Below are 22,147 nucleotides of genomic sequence, written 5' to 3'. Positions count from 1 at the left end.
CTAGAACCACTCAAAATAAACTGCTGAAGGGGCGCCTGGGTGGCTCAGTCGGTTAAGTGTGTCTGACTTACGGCTCGAGCCCTGCGTCAGGCTCTGTGCTGACAGCTCAGAGCCTGGAGCCTGCTTCTAATTCTGTGTCTCCCTCTCTCTCTGACCCTCCCCTGCTCACTCTGTCTCTCTCTCTCTCTCAAAAATAAATAAAACATTAAAAAATCTTTTTAAATCAACTGCTGAAGATGTTTTGTTTCAAAGTTGTGAATTAGAATCAGTTTTCAGACATTTAGAAACTTGTGGTGTCCAATTCAGCTTTAATGTTTTAGATAAAAGTATATGATGTAGTGGTTTTGAGGGTAATTATGTCCAGCTTAAATACATCTGTATTATTGGATTCCTAAGGGCTCTGCAATATAGTTAAGATGCTCTGGACAAGTGATTCTTTTAAATTCATAAAGCATAAGATACTAAAAGTTTTGACATGTTGCTCTTAAAATACACTAATATATAATTTTTTATTCCTCTTCACTGACAGATCACATTATTATATCTTTTGTTGACTTAGATTCAGAATCCAAGACTAACACTTGTAGCCCTAAGAAAAATGTTTGGTGCTCTCTCACCTGTACACTTCCCAACTGGGAAAAACAGTTTTTCCAGCATGGAGTACTTGCTTAATGTGCACTCTGCCTTTAGGTAACAGACAAATTTAAACAATGTTTTCACCTACCCTATCCTCTAGATTCTCATCATCATTCAGTACAACACATGCTCTAATTTATTCTTCCTACAGATTTTAGCTACATAATATACCCTAGCTTAGTCTGCTAAATTTTTTAATATTAATTACCATATTCACCATCCTTGTACACATAATAAACAAACATGAGTCTTGGTTTAAACTTAAACACTGTTTTTTAATATAAAGAACAATGATTGGTGCTAAGATGCAATATTCCATTAGGAACTTCACATGGAGGTGTTTTTCTGTTTTTTTGTTTTTGGTATTAGATTTATTTATTTACTATCAACAAACTGAAACTTCAACACTTTTAAAACATATATTACTTTAAAAAAAGATTTGCTTCTCTGAATTTTTTTAGACTGTTAGTGCTAAGGTTTTTTCATACTTGGATTTACCTGATCAATTCGCTTTCATCCTTCAAGCTCTGATAGGCCATCTATTTTTCTGTGAAACTATTCTGACAGCCTCTCCTCACTCTACCTAATTTTTACTTTGTTTCTACTTTTTAAAAAATTTTTAACATTTATTCATTTTTGAGAGACAGAGAGCAAGCAGGGGAGGACGGGAGAGAGGGAGACACAGAATCTAAAGCAGGCTCCATGCTCGGAGCTGTCAGCACAGAGCCTGACACAGGGCTCAAACCCATGAACCCTGAGCTGAAGTCAGACGCTTAACCAACTGAGCCACCCAGGCAACCCTACTTTGTTTCTACTTTTATTATTTCAAATTGAACACATTGTTTAGTATTGATTTCTATGTTGTCTTTCTAAATGTTAAGTATCTAGAATGTGGATATAATACTTCCTATTTGGATCTTAGCAGAAAGATGCTAGAGAAAGAATTGTGAAGGAACATTACTATAATGCTGCAGTTCTTAGGTAAATATGTCACTTGTTTAAACTTCTCCTGAGATGTCCCTTAATTCATCAGTTTTCAGAAAAAAAAAATAACTGAAATCAGACGTCTTACTTTCGGTGTTCTGCAGGTTATCTTATTTAAATCCCTTTCAATCCCACTGCAGGTTTCATTTCCAACTAACACCTTTGAATTTTCATTAAAGCCAAATCCAGACAGAGTCAGAAGAGCACCACCTTCATAGGGAAATGGCAACAACAATGGGTCAACAATAACAAAAGGAAACTTTGGCAAGATTCTAACTCATCATTCAAGAATTTTTTATCATCCAGTGGATGGGTTGTCAAATAGATCAAGGACCAGACTTGGTGTATATAATCACCACCACATACCAGAGCCTGAGCTCTCAAGTCTGGAACCATACAGGAAATGAGGCTAAGTGATTTAATGAAATAACAGATTTGCAACCCATATTTGCTTTGGGGCATTACTAGCAACTGCTATCTATTTTCTACAGTGTCTTCTTCATCCTAAAGGGAAATTATGCTGGTTCCATATGCTCAACCATTTTGTGGTTTGAGAGTGAATTAAGACTCTCAAGGAGATTAAAGTCAATGAAGACTCTCACCAAATCCCAAATTTTATTATCACTAAGTAAGAGGAAAACTAAGAAAAGAATCCCAACAAAATAAAAATAAAATAAAGTAAAATAAAAACACAAAGCACACCCAAAGGATCAAGACCAAGGCAAAAATCCCAAACTAAGCATGGTCAAACAAACAAAGGCAAAGGAAATGAAGCAGGACAGGAAAAATGTGTTATTTTTTTTCATCTTCTGCGTCAGGCTTCCTTTCCCCGATTTGTTTCTGGAACTTTTTCTGGGTCAAGTAGCTCCACTGAGACTGTGGTTACAAATGGAGCAGCTGGTAAGCAGAATAATAACTAATAAATCTTATCTTGACATAACTGATGAGCTTGTTATAGAAACACGTAATAATTGATGATATTAATTCAATAACCTAAGATGTAAGTATAAGCAGTCACCCTGACTTGTGCTTCATAAGAAACAAAAGAATTAGTCAGCCATTTAATCACTGTGTTTTCCAATAGGGAGTCTCTTTTGTTCTATATGAGGGGGCTCTGGGTTCCTTTCCCTCCACCCTGTTCTAGAAACAGCACAATGAAATGATGGAAATATACATAATTTTCTTTGTTTAGAACAAGTAACTATTACCTGCCAGGCTCCCAGAAGTAGGCCAGACGTGTGAGATCTGATTCTGATAAGTGAAGTAGAGTACCTCACCCTCTACGTTCTGTGCTAGTCCAACATCAGCTATGGACACAGCAACTGGGAAATGTCCAGCACTTCCATTCAGAATCTGGCACTTGATCTCATTTTCTTGTGATACAAAAGAAAAACATGATAGAGCAAATGTTTCTATAAGTTTACTGAAAGTTTATGTTTGTGAATATAAATACTAGCCTTCATTTTTATATCCCAAGAAATATATCTGAGGAAAACTGCTCATCTATGAATAGGGCAAAAGTCTTTACAAACTACCTGATGTTATGAATCAGACACTGTTAGTAAAATGGTAAGTGAAATAATAATAAAAGCAAAGTGGACAGTTTGCTCCTGATTTCTGCTGTGGTCAAAAAAAGAGAGGGTGGTTATAGTAATTTTAAAATCCTCATCTGTAAAATCATTCATATCAATAATTCTAAAATTGTTAGTCCAAAATGTTATGTATGTCCAAAACTAAGTAGAATATCAGGTTTTATCAAGAAAGGTGATCAAAAAATGAAATGAAAATATATTCTTCACACTTCATGTAGAACAATATATGCACATTTATAATACAGATGCATTATTGACTTTGATCTCAAGAATCATTAGAGTATCTGAATTAAAAACAAATTATATGAAATATGCATTTGCTTACATAATTCTATCCTTTTAAAACTAAGGAAAACACCTAGGATTATGAAAGACAATATTTAGTGAAATAAACAATCACTTTTTTAAGAGTAGAAAGTATGAATAATCTTGAAATTCTACGTTAAGGGATAGAGATTTTGTTAGACTCGAAGTCAGGGAAGATAGCCATGTCCTTCTGCTGCATTATCATGTGACATTATCAAAGCACGGACAGAAGAGACCATGGAATACCAGAGTGGCATCTTATATACTTTTGTGTCCCAGAGATGTACCAAAAAAACCTTTTTTCCCCCCTTTTCTTAATTTGAGTTTGTGCACTCATGTGCATGTGAGTGGGGGAGGGGCAGAGGCAGAGAGAGATTGAAAATGAGAGAGAAAATCTTAAGAAGGCTCCAGGCTCATCTCAGAGCCCAACATGGGGCTCCCATGACCCTGGGATCATGACCTGAGACAAAATCAAGAGTCAGATGTTCAACTGACTTAGCTGTTCAGGCGTCTCAAGAAGGAAAGTTTTTATATAATCACTTTATGAGGGAAAACTAACAAAAATTAACAGTTATGGGATAAAGACACTGTCCGGCACTGAAAGAATTAGTTTGTGGTCATAACCACAGATTAAAAAGATAATGCATTTGGGGCACCTGGGTGGCTCAGTTGGTTAAGCATCCGACTTTCGCTCAGGTCAGATCTCGCAGTTCATGGGTTCGAGCCCCGTGCTGGGCTCTGTGCTGACAGCTCAGAGACTGGAGCCTGCTTCAGACTCTGTGTCTCCCTCTCTCTCTGCCCTTCCTCTGTTTGCACTCTGTCTCTCTCAAAAATAAACAAACATTTTAAAAATTTAAAAAATAATGTATTTATCCAGGGAAATTTGCCAATTTCATGCCCCCAGAGGTACTCTATAGAAGGACTATTGTAATACCGCTCTTTGACCCTACTTTCTCTAATGAGAAAAACAATTAGATGTAATAATAATAATTTTACAAAGGACCCACCATCCACAGAAAGAAGAGAGCAATCCACTGGTCCAACTGAGACCAATACAGCCAAACTGTGGGAAAATCCAGAGCCTACTATGGTTAGAATGGTGCTTTCTTCAAAAGATCCTGAAAATGACCAATTTAAATAATAATATGAAAATGAAAAAAAACCCCACAGAATCTGTTGTTATAAAATCAAATGTTTTGCAGAGACAAATAAGCCTAATTTCTAAACACTATACACAATAGACCACAAATAGGGAAAAAAGACACATATTTACAATGGTAAACTTTTTCCCATTGAACTGCTCTATGCTACTTTGTATTTCAAATCTGTGTTGATAGAGATTAGCAGCAGCATATCTGTCTGAAGTATGGAAAGACATATGGAAAGGAAAATTATTGTTATGACATGTAGGCATCCCTATATGATAACTTCCCGTATGACAGAACTGCCATCACAAATTCATGAGAAAAAGATGAAGTGCACAATACTTGTTGTGGGCACTTTCCAACCGTGATAAAATAAGCTTCCTCTGTCTAAGGTAATATGCATCCTCAAGTGGCTGAGATATTCCCAGGGTACACCCTGTGTCTCAGCATCTTACTCTTACTGTTTTTCCATTCACTCTTAAGAGCGTCCAGATTTGGGCCATAAGTTACATGGTCACCCTACTTATATAACATCACATACAACAAGGATTCCACATGAATTTTAATAGCTAAGAAAGAAAAATGCAAACCTCTTATGTTTTAGAAGAAAACACAATCAAACATCTTAACTTTATGTACAGATGGGTTTCTTAAATAAGATTAAAAAGCCATGGTTAACCATAAAGGAAAAGATAATAAATTGGAATAAATCAGCGATTTAACTGTTTCCATAAGCAAGATACTAAAACAATGTGCAGGTGACATACTGGGAAAAGACATGTGCTAGAGAATTGGGAAACAGAATATGCAATACACAGCTACAAGTCAGTAGGAAAAAGACAATCTGATAAATAAAAGGATGTTAACAAGCAATTTGCAGAAGAAATACTCTAATTGTCCAAGAACCAGTAACAAGATACTTACAGGCATCACTCATCAGAGAAAAGATAAATTTAAAAAATGATGATATAAATTCTTTCACCTATCAGATTGACCAGAATTAGGAAGCTGATAATACTAAGTATTGACAAGGATGTGAAAATGCAGTGCTCTCACATATGCTGGAAATACAGGCATTTGGGAGAAAATTTGACCATCTAATAAACTGAACACACATATACTGAATTATTATCCAGCAATTCTAACTCTGGGCATATACCATAAATAAGCTCTAACATGTACACAACAGAGAATTTGTACCACAAAGCTCAATATAATTGTAGGTAAAAACAAAAAATTGTAAACAATCTAGATGTCCATCAACAGAGACAAAAATAAATTGGTATATTCATGAAGCATTTTTAAATGAATTAGATATGCATAAAACCATATACATATTTCTCAAAAGGAATACTGAATGACAAAAGTCAGATGCAAATAATATTTAGAGTGTAGTGTCTCCAATATTTACATTTTAATATCTCCTTCACAAGCTTAAAAAAACTGGCAAAATTACCTTATGTGTGTGTGTTATACACAAAAGGTATTAACAATGGCATGGAAGAATACACACAAAATTAATTATTGTGACTGCCTCTGGGGAGATCTATAGGAACCAGAACCAGAGATTGTGTCTCAAGAGGACTTTAGCTATTCCTATAAAATATTTTCTTGCTTAAATTTATAATTGGAAGTAAATATGACAAACTGTTAACGTTAATTTTAAATGAAGAGAATACAGGTGTTTTTTTTATCACATTACTTACACTCATCTTTTCATTATTTTTAAATTTATCAACTTATGGCAAAAAGCAATTTAGAATGTTAATTATTTTGAGTAAGAAACAATTTTTTTCAGGAAGTGCATATAAAAGTGGAAATTCATTATGAAATACAAGGAGAGATGTAAAAATATAAATATCAAAGGACTGCAATCAAATTAAAGTTCATCAAATTTTTATAGTTGTTGTTTTGACCCCATGTAACATGAATTGTCCCAAACTAATATCATTACTGTAAAGAAGTCTGAAGAACATATTCTTTCAACACAAAGATATGTTATTTTTTAAACTTCCTTTTTTTTTTGCTGATATATAATTAGCAGATGTATTTTCCTACTAGCTACCAAGATTAAATCTTTGATTATACCGTCTGAGTTTAGCATTCTGACTGAAAAGAAAAGCCACTCCTTACAATCCTTAGTCCCTGCTGTTTACTTCAGTACTGAGGAGTTCAGACACAAAAAGTAATCACTTTTTTAAAAGTAATTATATAATATGAAGATATGGTACAATGTGTCGTACAAGACTGAGTTCTTGGCAACGTTTTTTCTCTAATTCTCAAGTCTAGGACCTAATTATTTTCTTTTACTAAACAGCAGCTGTCTCATTATCAGCTTTTTAGTACTAAGTCTCCTAGAAGTGGTCTCGTCTGATGAAAGATTCCCGTTAATACCCTAGCAAGCAGAATTTCACAAAAATGCCTCATCAGAGTAAAATTTTAGAGACTGACTGTAATATGGTGAAACTAGAGAAGTAGACTGGTGAGTCCAACTTCAAGTGTGATTTGTTTTTCAGACATAAGTAATTAATGCTCTCTCCACAGCTTTCTGATAGATGCTGTAAAGCTACATAGCAATGTCTGCGTGCCTGAGGCAGTGAAACTAGTATATTTAAAATCATTATTAGTTTACATTTTTGCTAAGCATCTTCCACGCCCTACTCCAAATTAAAAAGTGGGAAATTACCTTGAGATGGGTTTATGGCCCGTATTATTGGAGTAGCCATGGAATCCCATGTAAACCCACAGTCACCTGAACATTTAGCTGGAATTCTGTTGACATAGACCTCAACCTTCAAACAATGAAACACAGAGACAAAGAATAGTGGTAGCATGGCTAAGAAGAATATGCACCGGATTTAAACAAATGATGCTATTTGTTTGCTTGTTTGTTTTCAGAAATTAGTTTATCCTATTTATACTCTTTCGTCTTTGACCATCCGTTCATTCAGCAAACGTGCCTAGCATGCAAAGATGCAGTTGTAAATGTTAAAATGCATTAAGACAACATTAAACACAACATCTCTGCTGTCACTCAGTTTATATTCTAGTGGGGGGCAGTCAGACAGTTCCATTATAATTTTTTTTTTTAAGTAAATTCAAGGTGCCTGGGTGGCTCAGTCAGTCAGCTAAGTGTCTGACTTTTTATTTTAGCTCAGGTCATGATCTCATGGTTTGTGTAATGGAGTCCTCGCATTGAGCTCTGTGATGCCGGCACAGAGATGCTTGGGATTCTCTCTCCCTCTTTCTCTGCCCCTCCTGTGCTCGTACGCACACACATGTGCTTTCTCTTCTCAATCTGTCTCTCTCAGTCTTTCTTTCTAAATAAATAAATAGTTATTAAGAAAAAAAAGTAAATGCATATTATGCACTAGCAGTGATTAGTGCTATGAAGGAAAAAAAGGATGCTCTTGCGAAAGTCACCTAAATTCTTTACATATTAATTTCCTAATCGTTAAAGTAGTAATATTAATAATTACTTCACAGAATAACTAAAGATTAAATTAAAAAGTATATTTTCAAATTCTAACAGGCAATAGTTAAGCTTAAAAATCCACACTTTTATCATAAGGAAGGTAATTTCCCCAAAAGTCATAATAATATTATTGACTTAATGAACTGTCGACACAAATATTCAGATGAAAATATACAGATTATCCCTGCTGTTTCAATGTATTTAATGTATTACAAACTTGTTACATATTTAAAATTATGGGACAAGTCATGAGGAAAGTTTCAGAAATACCTGTGGCTGTTGGCTGGGTGTACGAAGTAGGTCTCCAAGTATGCGCTGTCTGAATAAACCACCATCTTTTATCTTCGTAACTGTCATATTAGCTTTTTCTCCAATAATATTGGAATCGTTAATCTATTTTTACACAAAGTTATTTTACTAAAAAGGTTATGATAAATATGACTGCATTAATTTTTTTAATTAAGCAAGGTTGAAAATGAATAAAAGTCAAAGATGAAAAAACTCATTCAAAAAAGCAGTTTGGTCACATTTTTTGAAAAGGCAGCCTCTTCAAAAGTGAGCATAATCTACCCCCCTCAAAAAAGGGCTAACATGATTGCATGATCATATACTGCATTAATTACAAGTTGAACTGAAAGATTAAAATCAACCTGAATATTTAGAATAAAGCATGTCTAAGGAAAATCAATTTTCCAAATTTTATTTTCTCAAAATGTTGTATGCTTTTCCTGAATATGACCATTCTGATAAATGATTGTTGAAAGGTTGAATGATTTATTTTTCTTTCCACCTGAGAGTCAACTTTTCCCCTTCCGCATTTTTCACCCCTGACTATCCTGGTCTCTCATCCATTTGTGGAATTATATTTTTTGCCAATGATAAAAATGAAGTCAAATAAAAATGTACAATTTGGTCATTCCAAAATCCCTCTGCCAATATGGTAGCCTTCTCATATATACAGCAGCTAGCAAAGAGACAGGAGTCTCCATGCTGGGCCCTGTGTGGGCTGAAATGGTGATGAGAAATAGAAATGATGAGCAACTATGGAAGGACTGGTCAGAAAAGAGACAAGGGGGTAAATGCACAGACATCATCAGAGACAGCAAGAGGAAGACTAGTCACTAGAGCCGCTCAGCTACAGAATCTGCTAATTCTGGTTTGGGACCATGTGTTTTCTTAAATAACCTTCATATCTTTATGACTGTTACTATTCTAAACATCCCTAGTCTACGTATGGAACATTATATGTTACATTTATGTATGGGGGGGTTTTTTTGGTCTCCTCTTTCTCCTCTCTCTTCTTTTTTTCTTCTTCTCTCAAAATAGTCCTATAAGTAGATTTCTGTATTTTATTCCACCTTATGTCATGGACATCTTTCAGGGTGAATATATGTGGGTCCACACTATATATGGCTGCATGCTATTTATGCTAAGGTTGTGTCATTTTAACAACGTTCTCTTCTCTTGATGGGGGATAGGTTGCTAGGTTTTTACCATTACAAATACTATCACAGTGACTACTTTTGTGCCTACATCATTTCATATTTGTGTTCTTATTTCAGTTCTTATACAGAAATTTATATATTTCTATATATAGAGAGAGTTATATAGCTGAGGTTGCTAAATCATAAGGGATCTATATTCAGATTTTACTAAATAATCCCCTAAAAGGATCGTACTAATCAACTTCCTCACCAACGGTGCATGAGAGAGACCATTTCCTCACACTCTTACCATTACTTGAAAGCATCGTCTTTTTAATGTTTGACAACCTGAGCCCCCAGACTCCGCTAGACTCCTCTCCTTCACATACTCTGGGTCCAATTCCTCTCCTCTGCCTCCTTCACACTCTCAGCAAAGGTAATTAGGTAACAGTTTGACTCAGGAACTCAATCTGGGGGTACACAGGGTAACCTATAAGCCCTGCCTGGGATCCTCCTGCCCGCCCGTATCTAGGGTCTTCTACCACGTATTCCTGGACTCTTTCCGACGGGACTGCAAATAAAGTACCAACAGCAGCTCTTCATGAAAGAGAACATCGGATGAACTTAGAACAATTTTCTGCTCCTCAATTTCTTTTTCTTAATGTTTAGTCTATAGCTTGCATTTTTAAAATATAGACAGTCTCCAATTCTTTCAAAAAATGAGGCAGGGTGCAAATATGCCGGTGACACAGAGAAGAAAACAAAAGCCAAGCCAGAGGAGGGAACCTGTAGAAGATTCTGCTTTCCAGGTGCACTTCTCCACTGGACGGTCCAGGAGTATCCAGCACACGTTCCCTCCCGTGTTACTGTGACTTGTCCCACCTCTTCCACACTCTGGAGAGCAAACTGTAAATCTGCAGCCGACGCACTGGCGGGAAGGCCTGCACTCAACCGAGGGACAGCAAATAGCAGGGGTCAAAAATTCACAAACCAATTTCACCCTTAAAAGCCATGAAATGTGTTACATATTATCCCTTGTAAGCCAACTGTCCTTTTCCAATATAGTCAAAATAAAATTTCTATCTTATTTATGCCAAGAATTTATGAATCTCTTGGAAGCAAAAACTACATGAGTAATATACCTCAGATGATAGCCTTGGCTCAAATACTTTTATTTTTTAATACCGCTTAACTTTATAGATAATCTATAAACCAGGGATATAAAAGAAAAACTTTTGGAATTATAACCTGGTATATCTGGTGAGATGATAAAGAAAAAGTGAAAATATAATTTGTTCTGGATAATTTAGCTTTATGTCACTAACATAATCTTAATGATATAAATTATATACAGAAATGGTATTAGAAAGAAATACACTAAAATTTTTATTATAGCTGTCTAGATTGGCACGGTCCAACTGATTGAACTTTTGTCATATACCTTTGAGAACGTGTCCATAAGCTTGAATGTCAAAGGTGCCACTTAGAGGTGGAGACGCGGCTTGAATTCTCTGAATACGAATCTTTGACTCCCCGGGCCAATTATTTCCTCTGTAAACAGACTCATTCTCCGTCTCATTTGTGATTATCTAATTTCCAAAATAAATATTGATAAAATGATTACACATAACAATGGCTAACATGATTTCTATTTCACCACCGTACAATCCTGTGACATGACATAAATGAGCTGCAGGTATTTAGGATTCTTCAGAACATTACAGAGAGTCACAAAAATCAACACAGGCCATACCTACATAACTGCAATAATGAGGCCAAAGTCAACTCAGTCATCTGTGCAGCAATCAGCTGGAACCACAGTAATACCTCATTAATTCAGAGTATACCCTCCATCACTCAACGAACAAATATTTACTGAACAGGCGTCCCATTCAAAGTACAGTGCTAATCACTGTGGGGAGGCAAAGAAACATGAAGATGAAGTCTTTGCTATCAAAAAACTAAAAATCTCTTTGGAGAAAATAACACATGGGGACTAGAAACCTAACAATACATGGAAGTATGTAATCAGCACAGATTCTGATCCAGACTCGGGAAAAACCTGCCTCGTGTTGAGTGCCAATCAATCGACAAAAGTGACTCATGCTATAAAAATCCATAAACTGTAACTGTACTAGTGAACCCTCATGGTTGTCTGTGAATCTTGTGGAATTTAAAACTATAAGCCTCACTGCCCACAGAAAGAAGTAAACAGAATTGCCGAAAGACATATGTTCATAGCACCTTTATTCATAATAGTCCCAAACTGGAAATAAGACAAAAGCCCATCAATAGGATGGTTAAATGGTGGTATATTCACACCATGGAATACAGTAAAACAATGACAAAGAATGAACCACAGCTACAAGCAACATATAAATCTCATAATATCAAATAGAAGGAGCTAGACACAAAAGAGCACATACTATATTATTTATTGATATGATTAACATTTAACAGATGTGCACATTACTGCGTGTATCTTTCACCGGATTTTTTTTTTAAAAGGTCACATATGTCCCAAATACCTTAATTTAACTTTGAGTGAATAACCAAAGCTAGAGGATACAATTACTAATTATAATGAAAACTGAAAACTGGGAGCTGATGTCACAGATCCTTTGACAACACAAAGCCCTGAGTTAGTTACTGCCTTCTGTTATCTAGGTAAGAATAAACAATTGAACCATATTTATTCACAAGACATTCATCTTGAAGACGCTAAGATTCCAACATTGCACCAGCATGGGTTAAAACAAATTTTGTGGAATACTTAAGAGTTTTCTAATATTTTTAATCACAGAATCAGATTATCATTAAGCAAAACACACTGAGATTCTCAGAGCAATATTTAATTATCATTTAACCCCAATCTAGAGCTTATTATACTTGTTTTTGATTCACTGTGGAAAATTATATTAACTCATTGTATAGTTTTGAAGAACACTAAATTGAAAAATACTTATATTTATAGTATTTAATACTGATCTTATTATAAATAATTCAAGCAGTACAAAAATTATTCAGATCCTTTCGGAACTTTGGAAAACTATATTTTTCCTCCCAATACCAATTTTGATGCAAGCAAAAAAATGGTGTTTCTAACAGAAACTATTTAAAAACATATTGCAGAATCTCAAATTTTCTTTCAGCAATGTCTGTTCAAAACTTTTATTGAAAGAGCCCACAGCATTTCCTTTTCAGTTAACAGAGAAAATTCTACTTAAATCCCTTTCTTAAGAATCTTTCCCCTTGATTTTTCCCACAGATACATTTCATGAAAATTTTTTTAATGCTTAAAGTGAATTTTCATGCTCAAGTTCAAGAAGACTCTAATTCATCATTTATCCTTAAAATAATTCTTATCCTATTAAAAGATATTCCATCTGAATATCAGCCATTTGTAAAAATTAAACAGAAAGATTATTAGATCAAAGCAAATTTCCCATAAATTGAAAACAGTAACTTATAAAATTCTGGGCTTACCTGTGCAAAGCTCACAGCCATCATGGGTATATTATAACCACAATTATATGCAGTCATGGAGATAGAATATTGGTTGGTAATGCTTGATCCATTAATTTTGGTCTGATTCACCTGAAAGTGCTTTAAAAATATCCCTTTATTTGCTAATGCTGGAAGTCTTCTCTTTGGCATTTCTAAAGAACATAGAATAAATGGAAAATAAAATTGCATAGCTTCTGCTGCTTCAAAGAAAATCATCAAATAATATTTATGTCATGGAACAGGAACAGCTGCTTAGAATCAAATTTTAGAAAGAAGATCTTAAGACAAGCAGTTTTTGGAGCTTGGCAAACTTTTACTTCTAGAATATAAAGAAAAGCATTAAAGTCTGTTGACATATGAGCTTCATGAGGTAAAAGAAAATATTTAAAAGCCACCAAACCCTAGGTTTCATGTAGCCTTCTGTGGGCTTGTTAGCTCTGCTCTGTCCTAGGTTCCTGGATGTGGTGCTCACTAAGTTGTGAACTCCCAGAGGACAGGACTCGGGCTGTCCTGTTCACAGCAATTTCTTTAGTAGCCAGTACAGTGTCTGGCACCTGGTAGGTGCTAAATGCATGCCACCTATTGAACTACAACATCTATCTGAGCAGAAGTGAGCTGTCTTACATATGTGCTCCACCAATCAAAATGTAAGTTTTGGTGAGAGCAGATTCAAAAGAAGTGACTCTAAAGTAGTACATTTAATTTTTACCAGCTGACTCATGACCTTGCACTTGAAAACAGTTCCAAAGGAAGGGATTTTAAAATTCCTCGGAAAAATGGGAGTAGTCACTTTTTAAGGTGACTATTCAAAATTAGGATAATTTTTTAAAAGATCACGGTTGAGTTGTAAATATTTTATTATCACAGCTCATATATCTGAGTCTGACATGACTATAAAAACAATGCTTAGACTACTAGAAAAAAGTTTTCATTTACAGTATTATTAATTATCACCATTATGTCCATGGAATTATTCAGTTTAATCCTACCAAAGAGATGCCAATGTCAATTGTTGCCTTTTAGGAACAGATATGTTTATAGTTAGTTTCTCAAAAATCAAACAAAGCAAAATGAAAATGTTTGCCACAGTTTACATATCTGTAAACAGAACTCAGGACTATAAAGACTAATTCTTGCAATAATGGCAAAGTTTTCATTAAGCGTACATTTATCCTTAGAATAAAAAAATAATATGATTTAAATAATAATATTCAGATAAAAGAATGACTCAAATATTTAGAGATTAATGTTTCCATGTTAATTAAAGAATACAAAGAATTTCCATGGTAATATTTTACTACAAAACAGATTTAGATGGTTTGAATCAATATGAAATGATACAACATACCATCCCACGCAGAGACTGTAGATGTCTGTCCAATGTATACTGTGTCCACATAGAAAACCTGTGATTCTGATGCCTTCTGTAAACCAATCCTCTGAAGAGAAAAATTTGTCCCAGTGTATTTGGTTTGTATGAGGTCCAGAAGGTCTATGCAAGTATAGGTCCAGCTGAAATATGGTTGATTAATTAGGTGTAAAGGTCAGTTGTAATGTTTAATGTAAACCAATACACACTAAAAAGCACTAAAATCTTAAAGAGTAAAAGTGTTTTTTTCCCACAAGAAGACCATCAAACACACTTTATTAGCACAGAAGTGCAGCCATAACAAGAAACAGCAGACAGAAATTTAAACTGGTAGCAAAAGACTTAATGTTGTATATATAGGTTTTCTTTTATTTGTAGCCTTGGCAATAGCCATACGAACGTGAAATATTCTGTAGCAATAGGTAAGGAGTACACATCTTGGTGTAGAACATATAAAGAAAAACAAGACACAAGAATGGAGTAAACTATTTTAGTAAAAAATGTCAGTGTCAGGGATAGAATGGTAAATTCAGTTCAGTACCAAGAAGCAAAACTGGAACTTGTTATTACTCTCAAAGAGCTCACTAGAGTTGCATTATCTACTGATAAAAGTGCTAATTGATTTATAGTACAGTACCTCATAAATGTTTAATTTAGATTCAGATTTTTGTACTTAATATTAATTGCATTGGAATTCCATGAATTACAGTTAAGCAATTCAGCCATGAGAGTTTGCAACAAAGAGAAAAATATCGCCATCAAAATAACTAAATACAATTTAACAATAATGTTTCTTTATATTAGCCACTACTGTAGTTATTAACTGACTAGTTTGAGCACCTTCTATTCCAATTTCCTTCATGGTTTACAAACTCATCATGGGATCCACATCAGTGCATCAAACCTTAGGTTAAACTTCATATCATTTTTAGAAAATTATGTGCAGAACTATAGCAAGATAAAAGTACTCTTTAAATAAATATGACAAAAGTATTTAGGGTCTCAGTAGAATTCTACCCTAATTATATAATTCTGAAGTTTAAGAAACTACTACTTAGGAAAAAAAAAAAAAAGAACCTACTACTTAGAAAATTTAGTATACTAAACAGGACCCTTTATCAGAGAAAAAGAGACTACAAATGATATTAAAACTTAAAGTGAACAGAACACTGCCTTTGTGGTCAGATTATAGTGTGTTTTTAAAATAATTTTTTAATGTTTATTTATTTTTGAGAGTTAGAGCATGAGTGGGAGAGTGGCAGAGAGAGGAAGACAAAGAATCCAAAGCAGGCTCCAGGCTCTGAGCAGTCAGCACAGAGCCTGACGCAGGGCTTGAATTCACAAACCATGAGAGATCATTACATGAGCTAAAGTTGGATGTTTAACCGACTGAGCCATGTAGGTCCCCTAGATAATAGTGTTTTCTAAAAGAAAATCATATTTCACTTTTCAGATTTTGAAACCTGATTTATAGTTACAAACATCGCTGTTTTGGAAAGGTTATACAATAATTATTGGGGGGAAATGACACTTCTACACTAACATTGTACTAAAAATAATTTAACACATCTATTTGATGTTGGTGGCCTACCTAATTTAAATAAAAGCAGATCTAGAAATGTGCAATAGGAGCAGGGGAGTTTACTTTGCTTTGATTAGCAATAATTTTAACCAGTGAATCCTATTCCTTTAAAAATCATAATATTCTTGTTTAAAGATCTTGTAGCATTTAGGGCAAAGGAAGCCCATCAGTCCTATCAAATATAATGCATCTTCAAATTACCTCACAGCAGATAAATTGGAGGTAAGAGGAAAGACCTATTTAGCAATATGGTAAATGATGGTTTGACTAATATGAAAGAACTGAGATCTGTAAAATGTTCCAAAATCCTGCCACAGTGAAGGAGTCAAATGCATGCAGGTGGCACTCACCAAAACTAAAATTGTGAATCTAATCTGTTCAATTGAGGCATGCAGAGACTGTTTGTAGCAAAATGTACCTGGAGAATACTTTTTAAAATAAAAAAAAGTGTATATATATGCATGTATGTGTCTTCATTATGACTCTACTGTGTGTGAAATTTGTGTGTGTGCTCTCTGTGGAAATAAAAAAGTGGATTGGCATAAATTTCAGTAGATATAATAATAAAAACCAAAACATAATTTTGCAGAACTAACTTGTGCTTGAGGGCATGGCACTTATAGTCATTAGATAGTTTTCTTAGGCTCATCTACCTTCTTCCCTTACATTCTGCTTGCATTTCTATGTGTCTAACTTTTGGCAAACCAAGCATTAAAAAGTGTCTCTTCTCCCTTAATTTTGGAATATTCATGGAAATATTTTACTAGCTCTGCTCATACCCAGGAAGCACCTTGTTTTCAGTGACCAAAGTTTAATGACAATATTGTGATAAAGCAGTCTCTTTCTATTTTCCTTCAGTAAGTGGGAACATTATTAGATTTAATAAGACATAATTTAAATTATAAGGTTTACCATTGTTTTGTCTTTTAAATGGTCATGGGTGATGATAACACTAGAATAGTTCTTATTTTCATCATCTTATCGATTTATTTTTGGCTCAACTATTCATTAGGATGCTAATGTAGAGGGTATGGTGCACAGGGTTGTCAAAAAGTAACAAAACATGGGGTACCTGTGTGGCTCAATCGGTTAAGGGTCCAAATCTTGAGCTTGGCTCAGGACAGAATCTCACAGTTGTGAGATAGAGCCCTACATCAGGCTCCATGCTGTGTGTGGAGCCTGCTTAAGATCCCCCCTCCTCCTCTTTCCCTTTGCTTTTCCCTGCCAACACACTGTTTCAAAAACAAAATTAAAAAAAAAAAAAAAACCCAAACTAACAAAAAGCAAAAAAAAAAGTTAAAAAGTAACAAAATTGGGTTTGTTCTATGTTCAGCTTATATACTATAACTTAGGTTTTACATTCAGAGTGTAACTTACTTGTTTCCCTTAGTAAAGTTATATGTAAATTGTATATCGTTGCTTCTAGTAATCTTGCTTCTGTCTTGGTATTGGAATTTTAGAGCAATCTGATTTGCCAGGAATCCTTTGTATGCTAAACATAACTACACAGAAAATTAAAAAAATGAAATCAGTAATAATATCTTAGCTTTAAGTTGTTGCATAGCAATTCAAGTTAACTCAACCTAATCCAATAAATCATTATTGATAATTTTCCATACAAAATATTTCAGCACACAGAGACAGTAATAATTAATTTCAGCCAGTTAGGTACAGAAGAATTGAGAAAGATTTCCTAGAAGAGGAAGTGGAATTGAAGTGACCTTACAATTAATGATTAATTTCTTATTGTTTTCTTAGATATGGTTTCCTTAAAAAATCAAAAGAATTCATTCCCTCTAGTCATGTAGCAATGGAAAATTTAAATCCAGCTCCAAGTGAACTCTACAGCAGATGTAAAAACCCATCACAAAGAGGAGATAAACACTCAAGTAGATTAATTGGGATGTAAATGCAGCTGAGCCTTTAGAAGTAGAAATGAATGTCACTGTAAAAGTTAAATATCAATCTTAATGGTCTACAACATCTTAAACATACCAAATATATTTAGAATTTAGAACTTGAGAATGTGTACCACCATTTGAGGGACTTTTAAAACTAGAGAAAGGGTAGATACGCCTATGATTGCTAATCTCAAATACCTATCCTAAAACTACCATCTCTGCTCATGATTTCCCTTCACTTTTCCTTGACTAGAGACCCCAAACCATTCTACGATGCCTATCCATTTTTGTTCTTCTCAATAAACAAAGGAATATTGAGGAGATTATGCATTTTTAATTGTTTTATTTAAATGTATATGCAAATAATTTTCTCTGAAATAATAAGATAAAGCAGAATACATGTGCATGAAACTACGTATTTAAAAAAATTTTTTTTTTTTTGAAAACCAACAGAAGAGGAAATCGCAAGCCCCCAGAATACGAACCACAGTACCTGTCTAATGTGACATGATTTCACATGACAGGCAGTTTTCCCTGTCTTAAATTTCAGGAAATTTTATTACCAAGGTATTTTACAGATTAAATTAGCATATCATTTTGTTGAGTTCACCTGATTATAAGGAAATAATAAAATGTCTCCATATGGTAGTCTGTTTGGTTTAACATCTGTGGAGTCAAAAAGAACAGCTGGGTTTTTCAGGGAATAACGACCACAGTAAGCATCAGTTTCCGCTGTCTTCTGCCCTCTGTTAATATGTTCCTACAGAAACAGTAATATTTCAAATGAAAACATGATTTATTGTCCTGCTTTATTCCCCCACATCTGCACGCAATTCGTTCAAGTTCCAACTTGGATCCCTTGCTTCCCACACCACTTTAACATGAAATAGTCTCTCTTCTTTTAAAGTCTAATGCTCTTATCCTATATCACTCCTTTAGCTCTATAATCATCTAATCCCTTGTACCTGTATTTGGCTATTTCCTAAACCTTATCTTTCTCCTTATATCATGCACTCTTAAGGATATTTATTAATTCTTTCCACAAATATTTTTTTAATAATTTTTTAAAGCTCATTTAGTTTGGGAGAGACAGAGAGAGTGAGTGAGGCACAGAGAGAGAGGTGGGGACAGAGGATCTGAAGTGGGCTCTGTGCTGACAGCAGAGAGCCCATTGTGGGGCTCAAACTCACAAACTCACGCGATCATGACCTGACTAGAAGTTGGACAATCAACCAACTGAGCCTCTCTGGCACCCCTCCACTAATACTTATTCAGTGTTCACTATGTGCCAAGTTTTGTTTGTTAATTTGTTTTCTGTTTAATCTTCAAGGTTTGAGCAGTGACGAACTCTATCCCCATATGGATATTCCCTATCCTATGAAGTTTGGGACAAAGAAACTAAGGATTATAATAGTGAGGTTGAAGAGAGGCCTCTAACTCATGTATAAAACATCAAGAAAGATAACTCAGAGGAAGCACAGCATGAGTTGTCTCTAAAGATAAACAAGGGTTATTTCAAGGGAAAGGCAGACTAAGGGGCTTCAGAGAGGGCAAAATAAGTGCAAAGCAGCAGGGATATGAGAAAATGGTGCTGGAAAATGCAAATAATCAAAGTAAGAGAGAGCAATGAATGTGTGCCATGATGATGATGGGAAATAAAGGATGAAGGAGCAGAGTGTAAATTACTGTGCAATTCCGAGGCTGCTAGCACTACATTCAGGATAGAATCCAAGTAGACATATATTTATTAAATTAATTTGAAACAAGAGCCCATTAAATGGAAATATTTTCCCTTTTTTTCACTAATAAATATGCTGATTTAAAGCATCATGTGATATATATTTTTAAGGATTCATATTTATTTCTAGGTTATTGACCTAAACCAAATAAGTAGCCTATATATTCCTTATTCTTATGGAATTAACTTGGAAATGGTGACTATCTGACTTCCTTGAATTTTCAAAATAAAAATTAGGAAGATGAGAGTATTTTGAAATTTTCTTTGCTGTACATCAAAGAAAAATCCTTATACCTCACCAAAGAAAGAAATAATGACTAGGCATTATACTAATTGGCCAGAGGGTAAGCTCTAAAAGCAAGGAAAGCCCTACAAATTATAAGCTCAGAAGCCAATGAGGAAACAGGATATACTCTGCGTCCAAGTAAAGAAAACAAACAAAACACCCTAAAATCTTATATTGTCCATCTTCCTTACTTTCTCTTAATCAAGAAAATTCATTTGTGGTGAATTTCACAAATGAATCACATTACAATGCAAGGAGATGCTTAAAACAGACCTTACCAATAAATGTGTAACAAAATTATTTTTGCAATTTGACAATAGAATTAGCATTAGTACAAAGAGAATTACAAAATTCCAAGCATTGATACAAATTCTTATTCGATCAGTTTCACTGTTCATTTAACATTCCATACCAGGTTAAAATCAGCCTCATAATCTCTAAAGTATTTCACAACAAATCCTTCTTCAAAATCTGCAATTTGCAGTGAACACTTGGCAGTCACCATTTCTTCCACGGCTGCCTGAAACTAAATTAAAAATATGAGCTTTAGTAACTTCGTTATCATGAAGAGTTAGAGCATTCATAATATTACTACTCATTTCACTAATTAGTTATAATAGAACATTTGCAAAATCCCCATACTTCAGCCATCGTTATGAGATCATTTCCTAAAAGTTAATATGTAGTAATTTTAGTGTCTAGTGACTTTTTCAAGAGTTTTATTTTAGAATCACAACAATTACATCCAATTGGGTAATATTAGCTTACATTGTTGTTAGGTAAGGTAGACACATTTGTTTAGTAGTTTTTTTTAAAGAAGGCAATGAGGCAAATCTAAATGAATTAGCACCCCATTAAACAGGTTCCAACCGAAGAGTTTTCCCCATTAGCTCAATATTATCCAGAAAAAAACTATACACTTTAATGCATTCTGTTTTTCAAAAGAAGATTTTCAGATACTATAAGACTGCACTGATGATTATTTTAAAAATAATAAATGATCTTAGACTATACAGGAATTGGTATACATTTATTCACAAGTTTTCCTGTAATTTCCACATCTACTTCTCTGGCAAAGCACAGATATAATTAGCATTCAGAATTAATGAGATAAAGTAAGATCTTTAATCATCAAACAAATATTAACTTAAACTCATTGTGTAGACAGTTGTCAAAATTCAGTAAGTCCCAAGGAAACATTCTTTCTACAAAAACAGCTGCCCCATACAGAGCTACACTGGATCCTGTTGGCACAGATCTAAGAACCCCCCCTTGCATCCCCTCTGTCTCTGTGGTATTTCCTCTGTTCTCTACTCTCTTACAGGTTGGCTCCAACCCACCATGCCAAGTAAAAGAGTGTATTACTACTCCTTAAAGTGTGGGGTTTGTATTGTTTTGTTCTGATCTGTTTTGTTTTGTTTTACTAGAAAGGTGATGTTTAAATAGCTTTATATTTAAGAAATTAACTAAGACCATACTTCAGCTTCTGATGACCATGGGGTCAGAGGCTTTGAAGTGATTCCATCCCAGTTCAGTGTGAATGTGTCCAAACTGGGTTTTCCTTTAATTTGTTCTGTAATATCCAGGGTGACATTGTTCCCTTCAATCATTTCATAACCAAGCAGATCAAAGTCTCCTGTGATGAAGTACCAAATATGTTACTTGATAAAATACCAACATATCCATAAATAACAAAATTAGTTTTATTTAGTTGTATTATCACCAAAATAAAAGGTGGGAGTGATGAATGGGAAAGATGTGGATCCTTGAATTTGAGCTAAAGATTTAGCCACAGCAGAAAGAGCAAAACAGCAGACAAAGTGCTATTCATTTAAGGTTCAATATCCATGGCTTAAAGGAAAGGATTATGAGATAAACAAAAGGAGGTATCAGGACCATGAAGTAAAGATCAATGGTCAGTGAGATATTCCAAAACTTCTTTTAGTTTTGTTCCAGTACCATTATAGTATAAAGGGCTAGGTTGGGTTATTGTTGTTTTCTTTAAACATGAATACAGTACAAAACTAACTTCCAGGAAACAGTACAGGCCTGTGAGGCCTGTTAGTACAATCTCACTTTAAAAGAAATAAGGGCTTATCCTCAGATTTATCTCAGCTTTGGGAAGATGCTTCACCAGCAGAATCCCACTGACCTCTGAGTAAAGTCCTAGAATTTGATTTGGTACTTATGATTTTGGTACTA

General features: G+C 34.5%; 1 protein-coding gene across 1 annotated transcript in view; it reads right to left on the bottom strand.

Annotated features, from left to right (window-relative positions):
• The window catches only part of PKHD1L1 (PKHD1 like 1), a 147,041-nt gene that overhangs the window by 97,404 nt on the left and 27,490 nt on the right, over positions 1-22,147 (bottom strand). Inside the window, exons 17-29 of the mRNA XM_039254390.1 lie at positions 21,424-21,581; positions 20,358-20,471; positions 18,532-18,681; positions 17,398-17,522; positions 14,418-14,581; positions 13,049-13,221; positions 11,004-11,151; positions 10,349-10,503; positions 8,409-8,531; positions 7,350-7,455; positions 4,526-4,636; positions 2,829-2,993; positions 1,709-1,830 (exon numbers count right to left, since the gene is read on the bottom strand). Of these exons, the coding sequence (XP_039110321.1) occupies positions 1,709-1,830; positions 2,829-2,993; positions 4,526-4,636; positions 7,350-7,455; positions 8,409-8,531; positions 10,349-10,503; positions 11,004-11,151; positions 13,049-13,221; positions 14,418-14,581; positions 17,398-17,522; positions 18,532-18,681; positions 20,358-20,471; positions 21,424-21,581 (1,814 nt within the window). The remainder of the gene's footprint in view (positions 1-1,708; positions 1,831-2,828; positions 2,994-4,525; positions 4,637-7,349; positions 7,456-8,408; positions 8,532-10,348; positions 10,504-11,003; positions 11,152-13,048; positions 13,222-14,417; positions 14,582-17,397; positions 17,523-18,531; positions 18,682-20,357; positions 20,472-21,423; positions 21,582-22,147) is intronic.

Source organism: Hyaena hyaena, unplaced genomic scaffold (genome assembly GCF_003009895.1).
Source record: "Hyaena hyaena isolate Hyena2069 unplaced genomic scaffold, ASM300989v1 scaffold_482, whole genome shotgun sequence".
Classification (NCBI taxonomy): Eukaryota; Metazoa; Chordata; class Mammalia; order Carnivora; family Hyaenidae; genus Hyaena; species Hyaena hyaena.
The sequence above is the reverse complement of the archived record's forward strand: the minus strand, read 5'-3'. Positions and strand labels throughout refer to the sequence as shown.